General features: G+C 38.7%; 1 protein-coding gene across 1 annotated transcript in view; it reads left to right on the top strand.

Moving 5' to 3' along the window:
* The window catches only part of ANO2 (anoctamin 2), a 193,628-nt gene that overhangs the window by 75,855 nt on the left and 102,312 nt on the right, over positions 1-15,461 (top strand). Inside the window, exons 12-13 of the mRNA XM_032995065.2 lie at positions 340-500; positions 4,295-4,377. Coding sequence (XP_032850956.2) covers positions 340-500; positions 4,295-4,377 — 244 coding nt within the window. The remainder of the gene's footprint in view (positions 1-339; positions 501-4,294; positions 4,378-15,461) is intronic.

The following is a 15,461-nucleotide window of genomic DNA, read 5'->3' as shown; positions in this document are numbered from 1 at the left end:
TTCCACTTTGACTACGTTTTAATAATTTTCTTCTAGTGTGGTTAACCTCGGTCTTCAGTGATGCAGTCTTAAATAATTCACGAATACAGTTTAATGCTGAGATTGGTTGCTGTGTTGTACTGGTTTTCTGTTGGCAAGGTGCTCGTAAGTATTTTAATATACCAGTGCATGGCAATGTGCCTTGAAGAAACACGCAGCTTTGGTTCTCTGAAAGTGCAAGCCACATATGTTGCAAATAGCTTGTAATAGCTATGATGTGCTGCTGCTTGATATCACCACTCTACATCCCCCATTTCTGAGTCGTAACACTCTAAGAATTTGTGCACTTGTCATTCACAGTAAAGAAATGTGTGATCAACGCAATGCCTTCACCATGTGCCCCCTGTGTGACAAGTTCTGTGACTACTGGAACCTCAGCTCTGCTTGTGCTACTGCTCGAGCTAGCCATTTATTTGACAACCCTGCCACAGTCTTCTTCTCCATCTTTATGGCTCTCTGGGGTGAGTATTGCTTTGCATGTTTACAGTGTCGTTTGATCTTCGGGCTCCTGACAGAAATGAAAGCTGCGATGCACAGTATTAGAACATAGAGTAGCCTTACATCTAATAAAGTGCTATTAGATCAGATGTGATACCTGTGCCTCTGTGAAGCTGGGAAGGCCAGCTCAGAAGGCCAGTGAGGAGCTGTCTGTGCTGAGACTGGAGAAAGCAGTATTACAAGGCTTCCCGCTGTCAACAGCAAGCTTTGGGCTGTTTAGGGAAGAAAAATGTGTCCCTTCTCTTTTTACTGCCTTGTTTAATGAGACTTTAATCTTTGCCATGTTTTTCTTAATTGTTCTTAATTTTCTATCAACATGACAAGTCCCTTTAACACCTTCTGCATTTGGGGCCAGAATGTATTTGGGGATTGGTGTGGTGCAGGCAGCAGGTTTAATTTAAGCAGAGTGCACTTCCGTGTGGGACAACTTGGTAGCATCATTTTATCAAATCTTTATGGAATTCCAAGAACAGTGGGACTATTATTGCTTTAATTATGATATGTTCTAAAGTATTCTATTTAAACAAACTTGTTTTTCTTTAATGACAAATATATTCTATCTCACTGAGGATATCAAAATATGTCATAAACACTAATGAATGTATTGTGGTATTATTCCTGTTGTTTCTGGCTTCACCTCTGCCCTGAAAAGTGTGTGTACTGTGCTTGCGTGTATTATTACTGGTGTTATGCTCTCATTCACTCTAGATCTTGTTTATTGTGAAAGTTAAAGGTGTTATTTCTACTGTAAAATGATTTTTTTATTTCCTTATTCATTGTTCGGGAAATGAAATTTTCATTCTTAATATGAAATTGAGCAAATATATTATTGTATTTAAGCCGTCCCTCAGCAACCAGTGTGTTATCCTTTGCAACACGTTTAAAATTTTAGAGCTTGTTTTAGAAATGACTGATTGGTAGCTTGGTGTTTGGTGCAGATAGCATAGGGCCTTTAAGGAGTTTTCAAACAGAACAGATCACAGAACTAAGAAGTTTTTGTTTATCAGTTCCTGGAAACCATTCAGCAGAAGTTAGCGAATATGTAAGCACCAAGATTGAGAGGAATGGCAAAAGATGATGAATTTATGGTCTCACAATGGCTTATTTTCCTACTTCAGATTTCTGCTAGTTACAGAGTAGACTGGCAGAGAAAGTGTCATAGTTTACCTGCTTCCTTGAAGCGTGCAATACAGTGCCTTGTCCAAGTGTCTGTGTAGCTGTTTGGACAGCGTGTATATGAATCACAATTCATTTACCCTTTCATAGTTAAACAGTATTTTCCTGACAGAGAATCTGTGCTGTATACTTCATCCATGCAAAAGATCATTTCCATGCAGCCTCATCCAAAACAATTCTGTTTTAACATCAGCAATGCAGTGTGCAAAGAAGAATGTTGATATATCCTTGCACTAAGATAAATTAGTCGAATCTGTAAAGGAACAGAAAGGAATAAAAAGTTCCATATGCATTGCTTTTAAAAAAAGACATGCAAGAATAACAAAATTCTTTCTGAGCTGTAGCCCCCCTCCAAAAAATGTTTCCCACAGATTGGAAAAGTCTGTTCTTGGGACCATGATAACTGAGCTTGTCAGTGTAAGAAATTACAGCCGTCATATACAAAGAACAGCAAAGTGAAACAAAGTATCCTTCACTAACTCTGCCCAGCTTGCCTATTAAGTATTAGATTACATCAAATTTTGCTGCCTTACTACTAGGAGTCCGAACTGTTTATATCTAGAGCTCATTCTGCTGAATGACAGATTTCGTTCACACACCTAATCAGCTTGCCTCACAGTATCTTGAGTAAATGTTCTTTCGTAGGATGTAGTATAGTGATGTGGAAGCTGGCAAGTGTTATGGCTTACAGTTGTCTACTTAAAAGAGCAAAGTACAGCAATTTGAGCTGGCTTAATTTCATGATGGTATTGGGCACGAGAAGCCTTTCATCCTGCTTGCCTTCTCCCATTCTGTAAAAGGCAGATGACTTACTATGGTTAATACCTTGAAAGGAATCATAATTTTACTAGCTGATCTTGATGCCTCATAAAGTATCTGTGTGATTTCAGCAATACTGTTTGCTAATAACCATATTCACAAAATACGGAGTAATGTCTGGCCTGTTGTGCTTAATGTCACTGGTGTTCTTGGATGCTGAATTTCAGCTGTCAGATGTGTTTATTAGAACGACAGTTGGATATAATGGGACTGTTTTGCTGCTAGTGTAAGTCAGTGCAAACTTGCTGATTTCGGAACAGCTACTGCATCTAGCCAAATAACTTCTTACAGAGCTAAATGTGGAACTGACTTTTTGAATAACAGGAAAAAATGGAATGAGTAATAGCACCCTATAAAATAACCAAATGTTTTTGCATTTAGGATATCTAAAAACACTTGAGTTTTCAAAACATGCTAAATATAGCTTTTCTATGTCCTTCCTTCTGTAAGGAGGGAGCAGAGATAGCAACTTAATTGTTTATTGTCTGGATTTACTTTCAGTGTAAAGCCAGTCTTGCGTTTAAATGACATTTATTTCTTACATTATGGGAGGATACCTGTGCAGAAAATATTTTCAGCTAACTGTTGGAATAGATTCTGTCTTGTAAGAGCTTGTTTTAGTAGTACTCTAACTTTTCCCAGTGTTATCTTACAGCTTACACCAAGTGCAGTTACATTCAAATGAAGCTGGATCTAATTCTCCATTGTTGTGTGTCTTGTGGCGCTATCTACAAGATGTTCAAAGTGAAATAAATACCACTGTGATCTTACGGTGGTTTTACTATCACCTTTTCACCAATTGAAAAGGTGAAGTGAAACATAAGAAAATGGAAATCAGTACCCACAGTTGTTTATAGGTATAGCTTTTATTGGTAAAGTGTGGTTTTAGTTGGTATAAACTGGTTTAATATTGATATAGTTATCTGAAAATAGGTGTCCACAAGTCAAGAGTTAGAAGTGCTGTTTCTAATAAATCCGTAAGTCCATAAATCATGAGCATCTATGCAAAGGGCTATCTAGAGGAAACATCAATTATGAGAGGAAGGTCAGGAGACTTGTGAATATGAGACAACAGTACAACACCTGTTTCTTCATATTGACTAAAAAGGAAAAGCAGGATGCTGAACTACTGGCCAGTCCTTTAGAATAAATTCACTGTGTCTGTGCAGGACAAAAACATTCAACTGCACCACTATAATATGTTTCAAAAGAACATTATTTTCTACATACTACTGAGAGTCTTCATTTACATGTAGGCATCAATGATTTATTTCAGTAGCTGGCTACACCTTCCTTCTCTACATGTTTCTGACTGATTCAAAACACTGAAACAGCAAAATCTGTTTGGCCAATTAAAGTATTACAGATTAATATTTAGACCTAGATTTTGTTTCATTATATGTTTTATACTCATGAATTACAGAATGACTTATGGTAAATTAAGAGAGATGATATTCTTGAGGTGGGTATCAGCAGATATGGGTTCAGTTCCAGTCTTTGAGAAGAATTTGCCAGTGTCTTTAAACAATCCATGTTGTATCTTTCAGTATTCGTAAAAGGACAGTAATTATTGTTGCCATGCTTTGTTTGTGTTCTTTCATTAAAATTGGGTCTGGAGCTCTTTCTTAGTGCTTATTGATAAAGGCCCTAGCATAATGGGATTCAAATATCATTTGGGGCTTATAAGTAACACAAACATTCACCATTGTGCATTGGATTTATAATTTTATTTTTTTTTTTTTTATTTTTTTTTTTTTTAAAGCTACTATGTTCCTTGAACAATGGAAGCGTTTGCAGATGAGACTGAGTTACTTCTGGGATCTAACTGGACTGGAGGAAGAAGAAGTAAGTTTCCTCTCCCTGTGCTAATTTACTGTATAAATTATTTTATATCTGAAGATATGTATTGATATTTATAGTTCTCATGAGTGTTCTCCAGCACAATGCAGTTCATAGCTATGTTTTTCTAAATCACTATAAGTGATACAGTTTTGAGTATCAAAGTACCTTTAAATAAATCATCACCTATATCTTATTGGTCAACACCCTAATTTTAATAATTAATGTTGAAAAGGATTATAAGATAATAGCAGATCATTCGTTGCTGAGAATTCCCATAGACCATTATACAGAGTGCAGTAACAGAATGATATAAAATAAATACTTTGTCATAAAGATGCTACTTGGTTATTTATAACAAAATTTCTCTGTGATAATGATTGTAGCATGTCAGGGTAACATATATAATATTTGGATCCAGGTCTGTGCTGCATCTATGATGCCTTGGGTACAACATCTTGAGATCACCCACAGAGCTGTTGCAAACAAATGGGGCTGTTTTTTTGAGAACAATTTTGAAGTGCTTTGCAACTGTAGCTGAGTTGACTGAAAAATGAGACGGATTTTTTTTTTTAGTATTTATAGTATCCCTAAATTTGTTTTTAGTCTTGTTCTTAGGCATTGTTTCACGTGTCATGGCCTATGGTCTGTTTAAATTGCTGACCCTCACCAGAGAATTAATTTCTAACTCTGACTAAAGAGACTGCAGTCACTAGCTGTAAATATCATACTAAGAACAGGTAGACTTTAGACCTTCCATTACATATGCCCTAGAAATAGATGCTGACATGGCTCTAGAACAGGGTCATATTCAGTAATTCAGAACTGCAGTATTTAGATTCTCTTTTATTGTTAATGGTGAGCTGAGTAGCTGTATGGAACAGCTCAGTGTGCCTTGCTTTCTTCACCGACTTAATAAAATGTGGTCAGGTTCCTGGAAGATGAGTTGTAGGCCTACCTTGGTTTGATGGGAGGATTCAAATCCATTTCTTCATGTTGCAGCGCAGTTCCTTGAAAAGCAGACCACATACAAGCCTCCAGCCCTGCTACTTGAGCTCAGCTCAAGCAGGATGTAGAGTGCAAATAACCTAGAAGAAAAGTAAGCTGACATCATGAATTTCATGATGTAGGACAGTGATAATGTAATTCCACTTTTGTCTATTCCTCAGATAAGAAACATTGGATAAAATGAAAAAATAACCCTGGGAACAGACAGCAGACTCCAGTATTCACTATTCCATCACTATCCCAAAATGCAGCCTTTAGCATTGCCTTTACAGTAAGGGAGACCTCCCAAGTATTCCTTCACTGATAACCTGACTGCAACCTCCCCTCTTTTGCCTCTGGTTTCTCAGCTTTTTCACTACTCTCTATCCAGTTATGACATGGGTGATGCTCACAGTATAACCCAGTACTCACAGTTCGTAAGTTGTGATGCAAACCAAGTACATCAGCACATCAGAAATTACTGCTTGTGGAGTATGTGGAATGTCATACTGCTCCCTGGGACAACAACAATTTTGTACTAATTGTAGTACCAATGAAGAGGCTGGAGAGCAAATTCCTGGCTCTGCAGCATACTTGATGAATCCACCAGATTTTGCCGAATTTCAAGTTTATCACTTGCTGTACCAAATCCTAAAGTTTAGCTCAATATTTTCAAAATGCTCTGAAAGAATCTATAGATTTGTGAGGTCCTGTGATGAAGAGCTCTAAAGAGGTAAAAGTTTGTGGACAGAAACCGTGGGATCAGCAAGAATCCTTTGTTTATGACAAGTGAAGGAGTGCCAGATACATCTCAGCACAAGTTGAAGAATTAGGAATGTAGAATCATAAAAACAAGGCTGGAATGGACCTTGAGGGGCCATCCTTTGTGCATGGTAGGATCAACTCTACTTAAATTATTATGAAAAGATGTTTGTCTAATTTGCTCTTAAATAAATCCAGCAGTGGAGATTCTACCTTCTCCCTAAGCAAACTATTCTAATATTCATCTATCCATACTGCTAATAAGATTTTCCTAAAAGTTCTTGTTAAATGTTCTTTTTTTTTTTTCTTTTTTTTTTCTATTGTTCTTTCTTTCAAAGAGAAAGGGAATTACCTCTGTCCTCTTTTCAGCAAAATTCAACATAATATCATATCTCTCTGTCACCTTTTTTTTTAAGATGAACTAGCCTATGCTCTTTCAGTCTTTGTTATTATATAATTTTCTAGATGTCTGTTTATTCTTGTTCCCTTCTGGACATTGACATGGACATGATCCAGCTCTCTTTTGAAGAATAATGATCAAAATGGAGGTGTCTCTTGACCTGACATCTTAATCAAAAAGCCATGCACTGTATCATCTTCTGTCAGCTCTTGGTATTTCAGCAAAAATGCAAGTTAGATCAGGTTTTGTTCACCTTTTACCTATTAGATTCATAAAGATGAGGATAAATTTGTCTGTTAGACATATACTGGCACAATGTTTCAGTGGTGGTAAAGTCTTTACAAGTGTTGGAAAGTGGAAAACTGTCTGATCAGGTTAGACTAGAATGAACTAGAAGTGAAATGCACAGGATCACTTAACAGAGAGAGAAAGAAAGGGGCAAGAAAGAAGTTCTGAAAGTTTAACAGTTTTAAGAACAAATTAGATTAAGTTATTTACTATTATCAGTTTATTTAGAAAGGGAAGTTACAGAATCAAAGCAAGGAGGAAAACAACCATAAAATTTGAAGAGCTGAGAAGTACCTTGTGAGAATTATATTGAAATAAATGCCTTCAGTGTAAGTTTTGTGGACTTTTGACTATAAAATTTCAGTAAAATTACTTTCTTTAAACACACTGTGCCAAATCTTTTGCTTCAAAAGAGTCACACGAGAGATTAATTTAGTTCATTTATTTGTAAATATCTTGGCAACAGCAGTCTGAGGAAGCACACTCCCTAAGGCTTGCGTGCATATTTGCAGCTGGCAGCTGTACAGACTTAGAGGATTTGCGTTTGTACATCTTAAATCAAAAAAAAAAAAAATAGGTAGCATTGGGTACTAGACTGTAAAATAGATAACTGTGTTGAAAAGCAATTGAGCAACTGATAACTAAATGGGAGAGGGAAAGAACAGAAACAAACCCAGACCAGAACCATGAAAACAGATGAAGCCTTGGAAATACCATGAATAAGCACTCAATGTGTTGTGCCATAGATGTGTATTTGTGTAACCCAATCAAACAGGTTGCACATTTGTTTGCTTTTCAGGCTGTATAATAAGGGATATAGCCATCAATAAAGCAGGGATAGAGGTGGGAGAATCCATACCCTCTTCTATTTGTGAAGGAGCTGGTGAAGAAATACAGAGAGACTCTAATTAATGCTGTGGAGAGTAGAAAATATTGGCCTCCCACGAATCTTCAGATATTGTACTTCTAGGACCCAGGATGTTCCTGCTTTAGGTTTTACAGGTGGAAGAGATTTTACTTCATTTTACCAACAAGTCCATGTAAACTGAAATGGAAATACAATTATAAAAGATGAAATCTTAGAATTTGGAGCAGAACTTGAAAGAATAAATGGACAGAAAGTCCACACTAACTGAAATGCCAGTGAGTGGTGATCTTGTTACTGCTCAAATAGTCATGCTTTTATACTGTTTCAGTACAACAGACAGGAACTTAGGTGTCTGTCTTCATTAGAAACACATTTACTAAATTACAACTTTAAGTTAAAATCCTGTGCTCTGTAAAATGTTTGCAAACATTTTTTGCAAACTGTAATTCGCAAAGTCTCATTCTTCCTCTTGCTATTTGATGACTTTAAAAAAAAAATCATTGAAACCTTAAGGGAAGACTTTAAGATACTCTGTGGATTATCACTGAGTTAAGATAAAGTAATAAAGAAGGTAGATTGAGTAGAACAGAATTAAATATCAAGCAGACTTGGTGACATTAAATATGTTTACAGATACATCCAATTGTCTCCTTTAGTCAATCATGGCTTAACTTGATCTTCTCTACTACATTTTCAAAATTTGTTGTGATCTGATTAATTTTATGTTTTCACCTTGTCTTCCACCTTTCAAATTATAGGAGTAGACTCCTTTTCTGAAGTTCTAATAGTGTCTGCTAAAGCAAGCAGTATAATACATTTTTGTTTGCCTAAAAAATGCAGGAGTGGAAAGGAGACTCTAATAAAATAACTGTGTATACACAGATTAGTCCTCTTTGGGAAAAAGTGGTCAGAAATGGTAAAAGAGGAATGTGTAGCTTCAGTATTGTGTGTTGTCTCAAATCTCTCCTTTCATCCTCACTGCATTGAGGTTTCTCATGCCAATGGGATTTTCGGTTAGGGTTATTTTCCCCAAATGCATTATCTCACATTTTCCCCATGCCTATTCCAATTTTCCTGTTGGGTCCATGTTTCGAAAAATTTTCGATCCCTTTATATTTTTTTTTTTTAACTACCTTTTCTTGGGTTTCAGCACTCCTTCCAGTGAATCTTCTGTCACCTTAATTAAATTCCTTTTAGCACTAATTATGTAATGACCCTACGATAGCCCTGATCTTCTGAACAAGTCCTTTGAATGTTAGCTTTAAGTGCTATGTTTAGGAGGATGAGAGTTTAATAGGATAGTTGGGGAAGGACTGTTCCCTCAGGCCTTGGGGGAAACTGTTTAGTACCAGCCTTTGCACCATTAAAGAATTACACATGAAGGCACACTTTAAATATGTTTTAATTCTTAAACTACAAGAATCAGAACAGGGGATAGTTCCTTTTCTTGCTAATGAGTTGATAAAGATACACTATTACGTTTTTTTAATCCAAGACTGTTGATCCAGAGATGTGCCACAACACGGAGTTCTAGTTGATTTTCCTTTTTTATTTCTCTTCTACGAGGCATATCACCATGCTTTAATTTCCTTTCTTTTATTCCTTTTCCATTATAATGACCGTCTGTGTCCTTTCCAGGACTGAATTGTCTACAAGCCTCAAAACTGCTTGGTTCCTTATAGGTAGCCTTGATTCCCCAGGATGTTGTGATGGGCCACTCAAAGTATGGGTCACCTGGGGTGGCATGAGTTCTCTCCTCCTGTGGTCCCCTGAGTTCAGAGAAGAGGGTCACATCTTCTCATTCTCTGGTCTAAGTGCAGAGGTGGGCTGTTGCCTGGAGTGTGAAGCTATGGAGGAGGAGCTAGAATGGACTCTCCCAACCTGTGCAGCACACCTCTCTACTGTGGTTGTTGTTGCCCAGGGCATGGCCATGGCATGGATGATGGAAAACAGGAGCTACTGGTAGAGGAAAGGAGCAACAGGGAGGAAAGTCCTGCTTTCCAAGAGTCTTCTGACTTCACCTACTGCATCCTGTATCTTTATCCAGTACTGTCCCTCTAGGAGCAGGGACCATCTCTAGGCCTCTCCTTCTTCCTCTTCTCCTTCCCAGTGACCCAGGAGATCTAGGTGGGTAAGCAAGGTTTGCCAGTGTCGTGCTTCTTCCAGAACAGACAAGGTATGAAGTGAGGGGATCTGTACGGCAAGGGAGCATGTGTTCTGAGGGAGACATGTATGAGGAGGTGGAGAGGGACCTTCTCCTCTCCCAGGGACTCACAAACCCTGTCTGCCTTTTTCAGTTCCCTCAAAGTCACAGTACCCCCGCCCAGCTCTCTCATACAAAGGTCTTTTAGACATTGTTTTTTCTCATCCCCATTTTTTCTCCCCTTTGTCCTCCTCTGTTGCACCTAATAAAATCAGTTTTGCTGTGCACTGAGATGTCTTGGACTGATTCAATATTAGGTAAGTCAAACATGCTGACAGGATCCAAAATTAACCTCCTATTGGTGTTAACAAGAAAAGGAGAATCTGGTCCTACTTCATGTAGTTGCTCCAGGAACCTCAGCACCACATCATTGTATTCTCTTGGGTGGGGAAAGAATTTTCTTTCTAAGGAAATGAGCATATTTTTATTATTATTTATCTAAACTGAATTTTACATTTATTCCTGTGTATGATGGAGGCTGCCATTTTTTTTTTTTTTTTTTTTTAATGCCAAATGCATATGTAAGTAATGTGGAAATGTGTTAAGAAACTCTTATTTTAATGAACTAGTATAAAGGGACTTAAATGTTATTTATTTTTCTGCAAAGTCTTTTATTGCTATGTCATTGTTTGTTATTCTGTGATTTTTCCCGTGAAGTGTCATTGACACAGGAAGATTAATCAAGAATAAAATAAGATGGAAGGAGAAGTAGCTTTTCTGTCAATCTGCACAGTGTACTAAACCAGGTGGAAGTTATTTCTAAAAGTACTTTTGAACTTGGAAAAGGCTTTTAAAATTTAAGGTCAATACTTTGTGATAATGTTTAATGATAGCCCAAGTTGCCAACTGTTTTAAATGAATGCAGAGTTTCAAAACTTATCATATTTAAGCAGAATTGTTTCCTACTCTTTAGTTTTGTCTCAGGCTTTTTAATTTTGTTTCATTTCCTTCATTTTCACATGCATATGGACACTTAGGAGTAGTGCAACGTTGTTGCAAACTCATGCCTATAAAAACTCTCCCACATTGCACCTATACCAAATACCTGATTATGTGGTGTGAGACAATGTTTTACTGATACAAGTTTCAACTGGTCTTGTTTTATTTATTACCTTCCAAGAGCACATAATTGTGTGGGTTTTTTTTTCTAGATTCATCCACAACTCTCTGGGTCAGAGCTATAGAAATAATTCTAACCCTTGGAAAACATAAACGCTTCTTAAAATTCTGGATCTTAACTTCAAATCAGTGTAACACCACTGACTCTTTTTTGGTCTCAGCTTTCTGCTTCCATCCTACTCAGCTACTTGTACTGCAAGATTAAATTTCTTATAGGCAGTGTAGAAAGTTTTTGCCATTTTTGTGTGTAGGTTTGTGTGAAAAACATCTGATCTGTAGCTTGTCCATTAATTGTTCATTACACAATAATGAAATTCTCACTATCTCTGAATGTATGTGTATCCCAGCATTTTTAAATATGAGTGCATTAAAATAGACATCTTGAGCTGAGATTTTCAAAGTACTCTGGAATTTAGACATCCAGATTTCATTGGCTCTTCCATAGAAGGTGGGTGACCAACCTTGTCATGGTTTGAGCCCAGAAGGAAACTGAGTATCACACAGCCGTTCACTCACCCCTTCCCCTGTCAGGAATGGGATGGAGAATGTGAAGCAGAAATGGCACAAAGAATCCACCTAAGGACCGGGAGGGGTAGCTCACCCATTATGGTCACAGGCAAAAGGCAGACTGGGGGGAAGAAAAAGAAAACATCACTCTAATGCAGATGCTAACAAAGACAGCGCTTAACAGACAAGGTGGGGGCGGTGAGGCGGCCACCCCATCCAAAACCACCTCCCCCAGCGCTCCCTTCTCCCCGGGCTCAGCTCTGCTCCCCACCTCTCCCCCTCCTCCCCCGGCAGCGCAGGGGCAGGGGCTGGGGGTCACAGTCAGCTCCTGCTCCTTCCTCCTCGGGAGGGGGGGTGACCGCCGCACACCCCTCCCCTGCTCCCCGGGGCTCCCCTCTCCCCGCAGACAGGCCTCCGGGAGCCTTCTCCGGCGGGAGTCCTCCCCACGGGCCGCAGCCGTTCCCGCGCTGCTCCAGCGTGGGTCCCCCCCGCGTGTCGCGGCCCTCCCAGCGCAGAGCCCCCACAGCAGGGACCGCTTCTCCCCCCGGGGTCCCGGCCTATTTTAAGCGCAGCCGCCTGTCCCGGAGTGGCTTTCTCCTCAGGCTTCAGGTCGGCCTTTACTCCACTGTGGACCTCCACGGGTGACAGGGGGGGCAGCGCTGCCATCTCCCTGGGGGTTACAGGGGTCTCTGCTTCAGCACACTTCCCCCACTTCCTTCTCCTTCCTTCCATTGACCTGGTTGTTCATCCTTCTCACAGCTCCTCCTCACAAGCCCTAACCCCCTCTCAGGTTCCCCTTCTTAAATATGTTCTCACAGAGGTGCAACTACCCTTGCTCATTGGCTCGGCCCTGGCCAGAAGCAGGTCCAACTTAGAGCCAGAGGAGCTTCAAAAAGATTCTCACGGGGGACCGCTGCTGTAGCCGCCTCCTCTGCTACCAAAAAAGCCATGCCACAGAAACCCAGCACAAACCTCCTTAGACCTAACAGAACGAATGCATCCAAAATGTAAATTTAGGCACCTGAACTATGTGGCACAGTTTCTAGATGAAAATCTAAACCCTTCCTCTCATTTGATTGGGGGATGTGATTCCCTCTTTTCTAAAATTCTTGGATTTTGCTGAGGTGATTATGGATTTACTTACACCAGTTTATAAAATTAAGAAGCTAGGTTTTGGAATTTTTTGTTGTTGTTTTGTTTTGCTTTGTTTTTTCCATGTTTTGTTGTTTGGGAGTTTTTTTGGTTTTTTTGTTTGTTTGTTTGTTTGTTTGTTTGTTCTTTTGTTTGTTAATGTATTGGCCACGTTATTTTCTGAAGTCTTTGACAGATCTAGACTCACAGGGTGAAGCTGCATAAAATACCTCAGTAGTTCACTGATACCACCAGGTAGAGATCCCCTCCTTATTTTCATGCTCCTAATCCTTGTGTCTCATCCATCACCTGAACCTACTGACTAAACCTGTGGAGAAGTAACTCCAGAAATAAAGTGGTCCATGTTTGTGGTGGAGGGGACCAATTAATTAGACAAGTTTTCAACACAGTATACGCAAGGTATTGTTCAGGGGAAGAGAACAATGTGGGTTAGGAATCAGCTCATCTGTAGCATGTAACCTCATTAATAGATTGCAGCTGCATAGCAGTTTAAACCAATCTAACTCCACACTACTGTGGTGTTACTATCTCAGCCGTGCAGTCTTGTTCTTCCTCTTACGGGCATGCTGGCAGTTATACAGCTGAGCTGTGGACAGTTCAGACAGATGATACAACTGAAGGGTCGCTGCAAGTATGAGGGGTAGGAGTTTTTATCCTGGTCATACCATGGACCTGCATATGCACTGCTGTCAGTGTAGGAACAGAAATGGAAATGCGTGGCTAGTGCAAGGTGAAATTGAGTCTGAGAGCATGGGAGTCCAGCCTTAGGTTGGCTTATGCTGCTGTGAAACTGAAGCCATTAAACTCAAGCCTCAAATATAAAAGCTTTTGGCTACAAATTCAACATTCATGTTTCCTTCAAATAAGTTGTTTTCATGAATGTTACTGGCTGTAAATCCAGTCATTGGGATATTTATGGAAAACAAATAAAAGAGGCACTGGTATGGCTGAAACAAATTGATAAAGACTAAACAAATATTTATGGTCAAAGAGATTTTTAGTTCAGATTAACTAAAGTATCTATTTCTCCATATTAGAGTGGAGACAAAGCTCTAATCTGGATTGTGGTTCAACTTGAAAAGTTCACAAAAGTTTCAAAAGAGAGTGGTTGGTCAGAATATACACCTTCTGGAACCAGATAATTCTGGATATTATAAAGCTTTTGTTAGCTTGTCTCTGATATATGTGCTTTAAGATGTTTCAGGAAGTGTACCTTTGAATGTTATACAGAGTCCCATTCCTTTCACTTAGCAAACCAGGTTGCCTGTAAGCCTTGGGTTCCAGGTACACAGAGGCTGAAAGGCAGAAAACTCCAGGGAAATGAAAATTCCAGAATTGCCATAAATGACCAGTGCTGAGAAAATGCTATTTCATAAACAAAAATCTGATCTGATATTACCTGGAAGAGAGTTTCCTTTGCAGCAGAAAATCTGGGCCGTTTATGAGGCATCCTTATTAAATGGGAGATACTGATAGAGACTTTGAGATCTGGCATAGTGGAAACATTCTTCCCTTATATTCACTTACCTATCTTTAGTAATGGAAAGACAAGGAAATTAATGACATTTTCAGTAGTTCTATCCATGGGATTGATATAAGTACTATGTTCTAAGTTTGATTTAACATTTAACTTTGACTGATACTTGCCCACTCAATTATAGATCTAAAATCTGTGACCTCTGACCATCTGTAATAGGATGAATTGACAAAATGTTTGCCTCTTTTGTACATCAGTAATCTTCTCTTTTAAACTTCTCTCTAAGTTTCTTGGGATCACTGTGGTGCATAATTTACAGCAGGTAGCCTTGGACCAATAACAAGCTCAAGGTCCAGTGTCTCATGATTTTCATTTTGCTTAGAAGACAAATGCATTATCTTAGCTGGAGGAAACTGTTGATTTCTAACCTCGCTAATTTGTAGGATATTTTATCTTCAGACCATAATGTTATGATTTGTGAAGCAGCTATTTTAGATCAAATTTAAAGGATTTTGCACTGTTTATTGTATTTCTTTTGGTGAGAGCTAGAAATCTGTAATCCATCCAAAGTACACTCAATCATAAATATTGACAGAGAAAAATTTACATAAACTTGCTCCCCTAAAGAGTGCCTCCACAGCCAAGTGTTCCCACTGTTACACATTATCAGACAAAGAAAGAAGAGTGCCTGAGGGTGAAAAAAATCCGTTCATTAAGAATATTTATTTGGAGAAGGGTTTCTGTGCTTATATAGTGGATAAAATGAGTGTCCTAGTGCATGGCTGTCACCACTTGATACTACCATAGGACAACTAAAACAGTGCATGTAACAGTGATATGCACAGACATTTAAAATTTTCTATAGTCCAGGTAATATTCTATCAAAGTTAGAGCAGTAAAATTATCTGGAAATTGTTCCGCTGACAAGCTGGGTGATGCCCCATTTTAATGGGCTAGCATCCAACTTTACAGCTGGGTTTCTTCTTTATGCTTTTCAGCTCATTTGTTTCAGCAATGACTTACCATGTAGTAGAATAAATAATTTTAAGCAAAATTTTCAATATCATAGTTCAAGGGACATCTGGCTTCACACAATCCCACTTACTGATGTAGGAGTATTTAAATGGGTTGGGTTTGAACTGAATAATGAACAAAAGTAAATGATGCTATATTCTGTTACAGTTACCCACAAAATGTGATATCTTGACATTGCAATGGCAGCATTTGTTTTTTGGTCTTAGCTTAAGAGCATTTGAATAGCTGTGGCCATATTTCAAAATTTAGTTTTGCAGGTAATCCTCCAAAGCACTATTACTGTTCTTGCTCA

The sequence above is a fragment of the Tyto alba genome, unplaced genomic scaffold, assembly GCF_018691265.1.
Source record: "Tyto alba isolate M040663 unplaced genomic scaffold, T.alba_DEE_v4.0 Super-Scaffold_21, whole genome shotgun sequence".
In the NCBI taxonomy this organism is placed as follows: domain Eukaryota; kingdom Metazoa; phylum Chordata; class Aves; order Strigiformes; family Tytonidae; genus Tyto; species Tyto alba.
The sequence above is the reverse complement of the archived record's forward strand: the minus strand, read 5'-3'. Positions and strand labels throughout refer to the sequence as shown.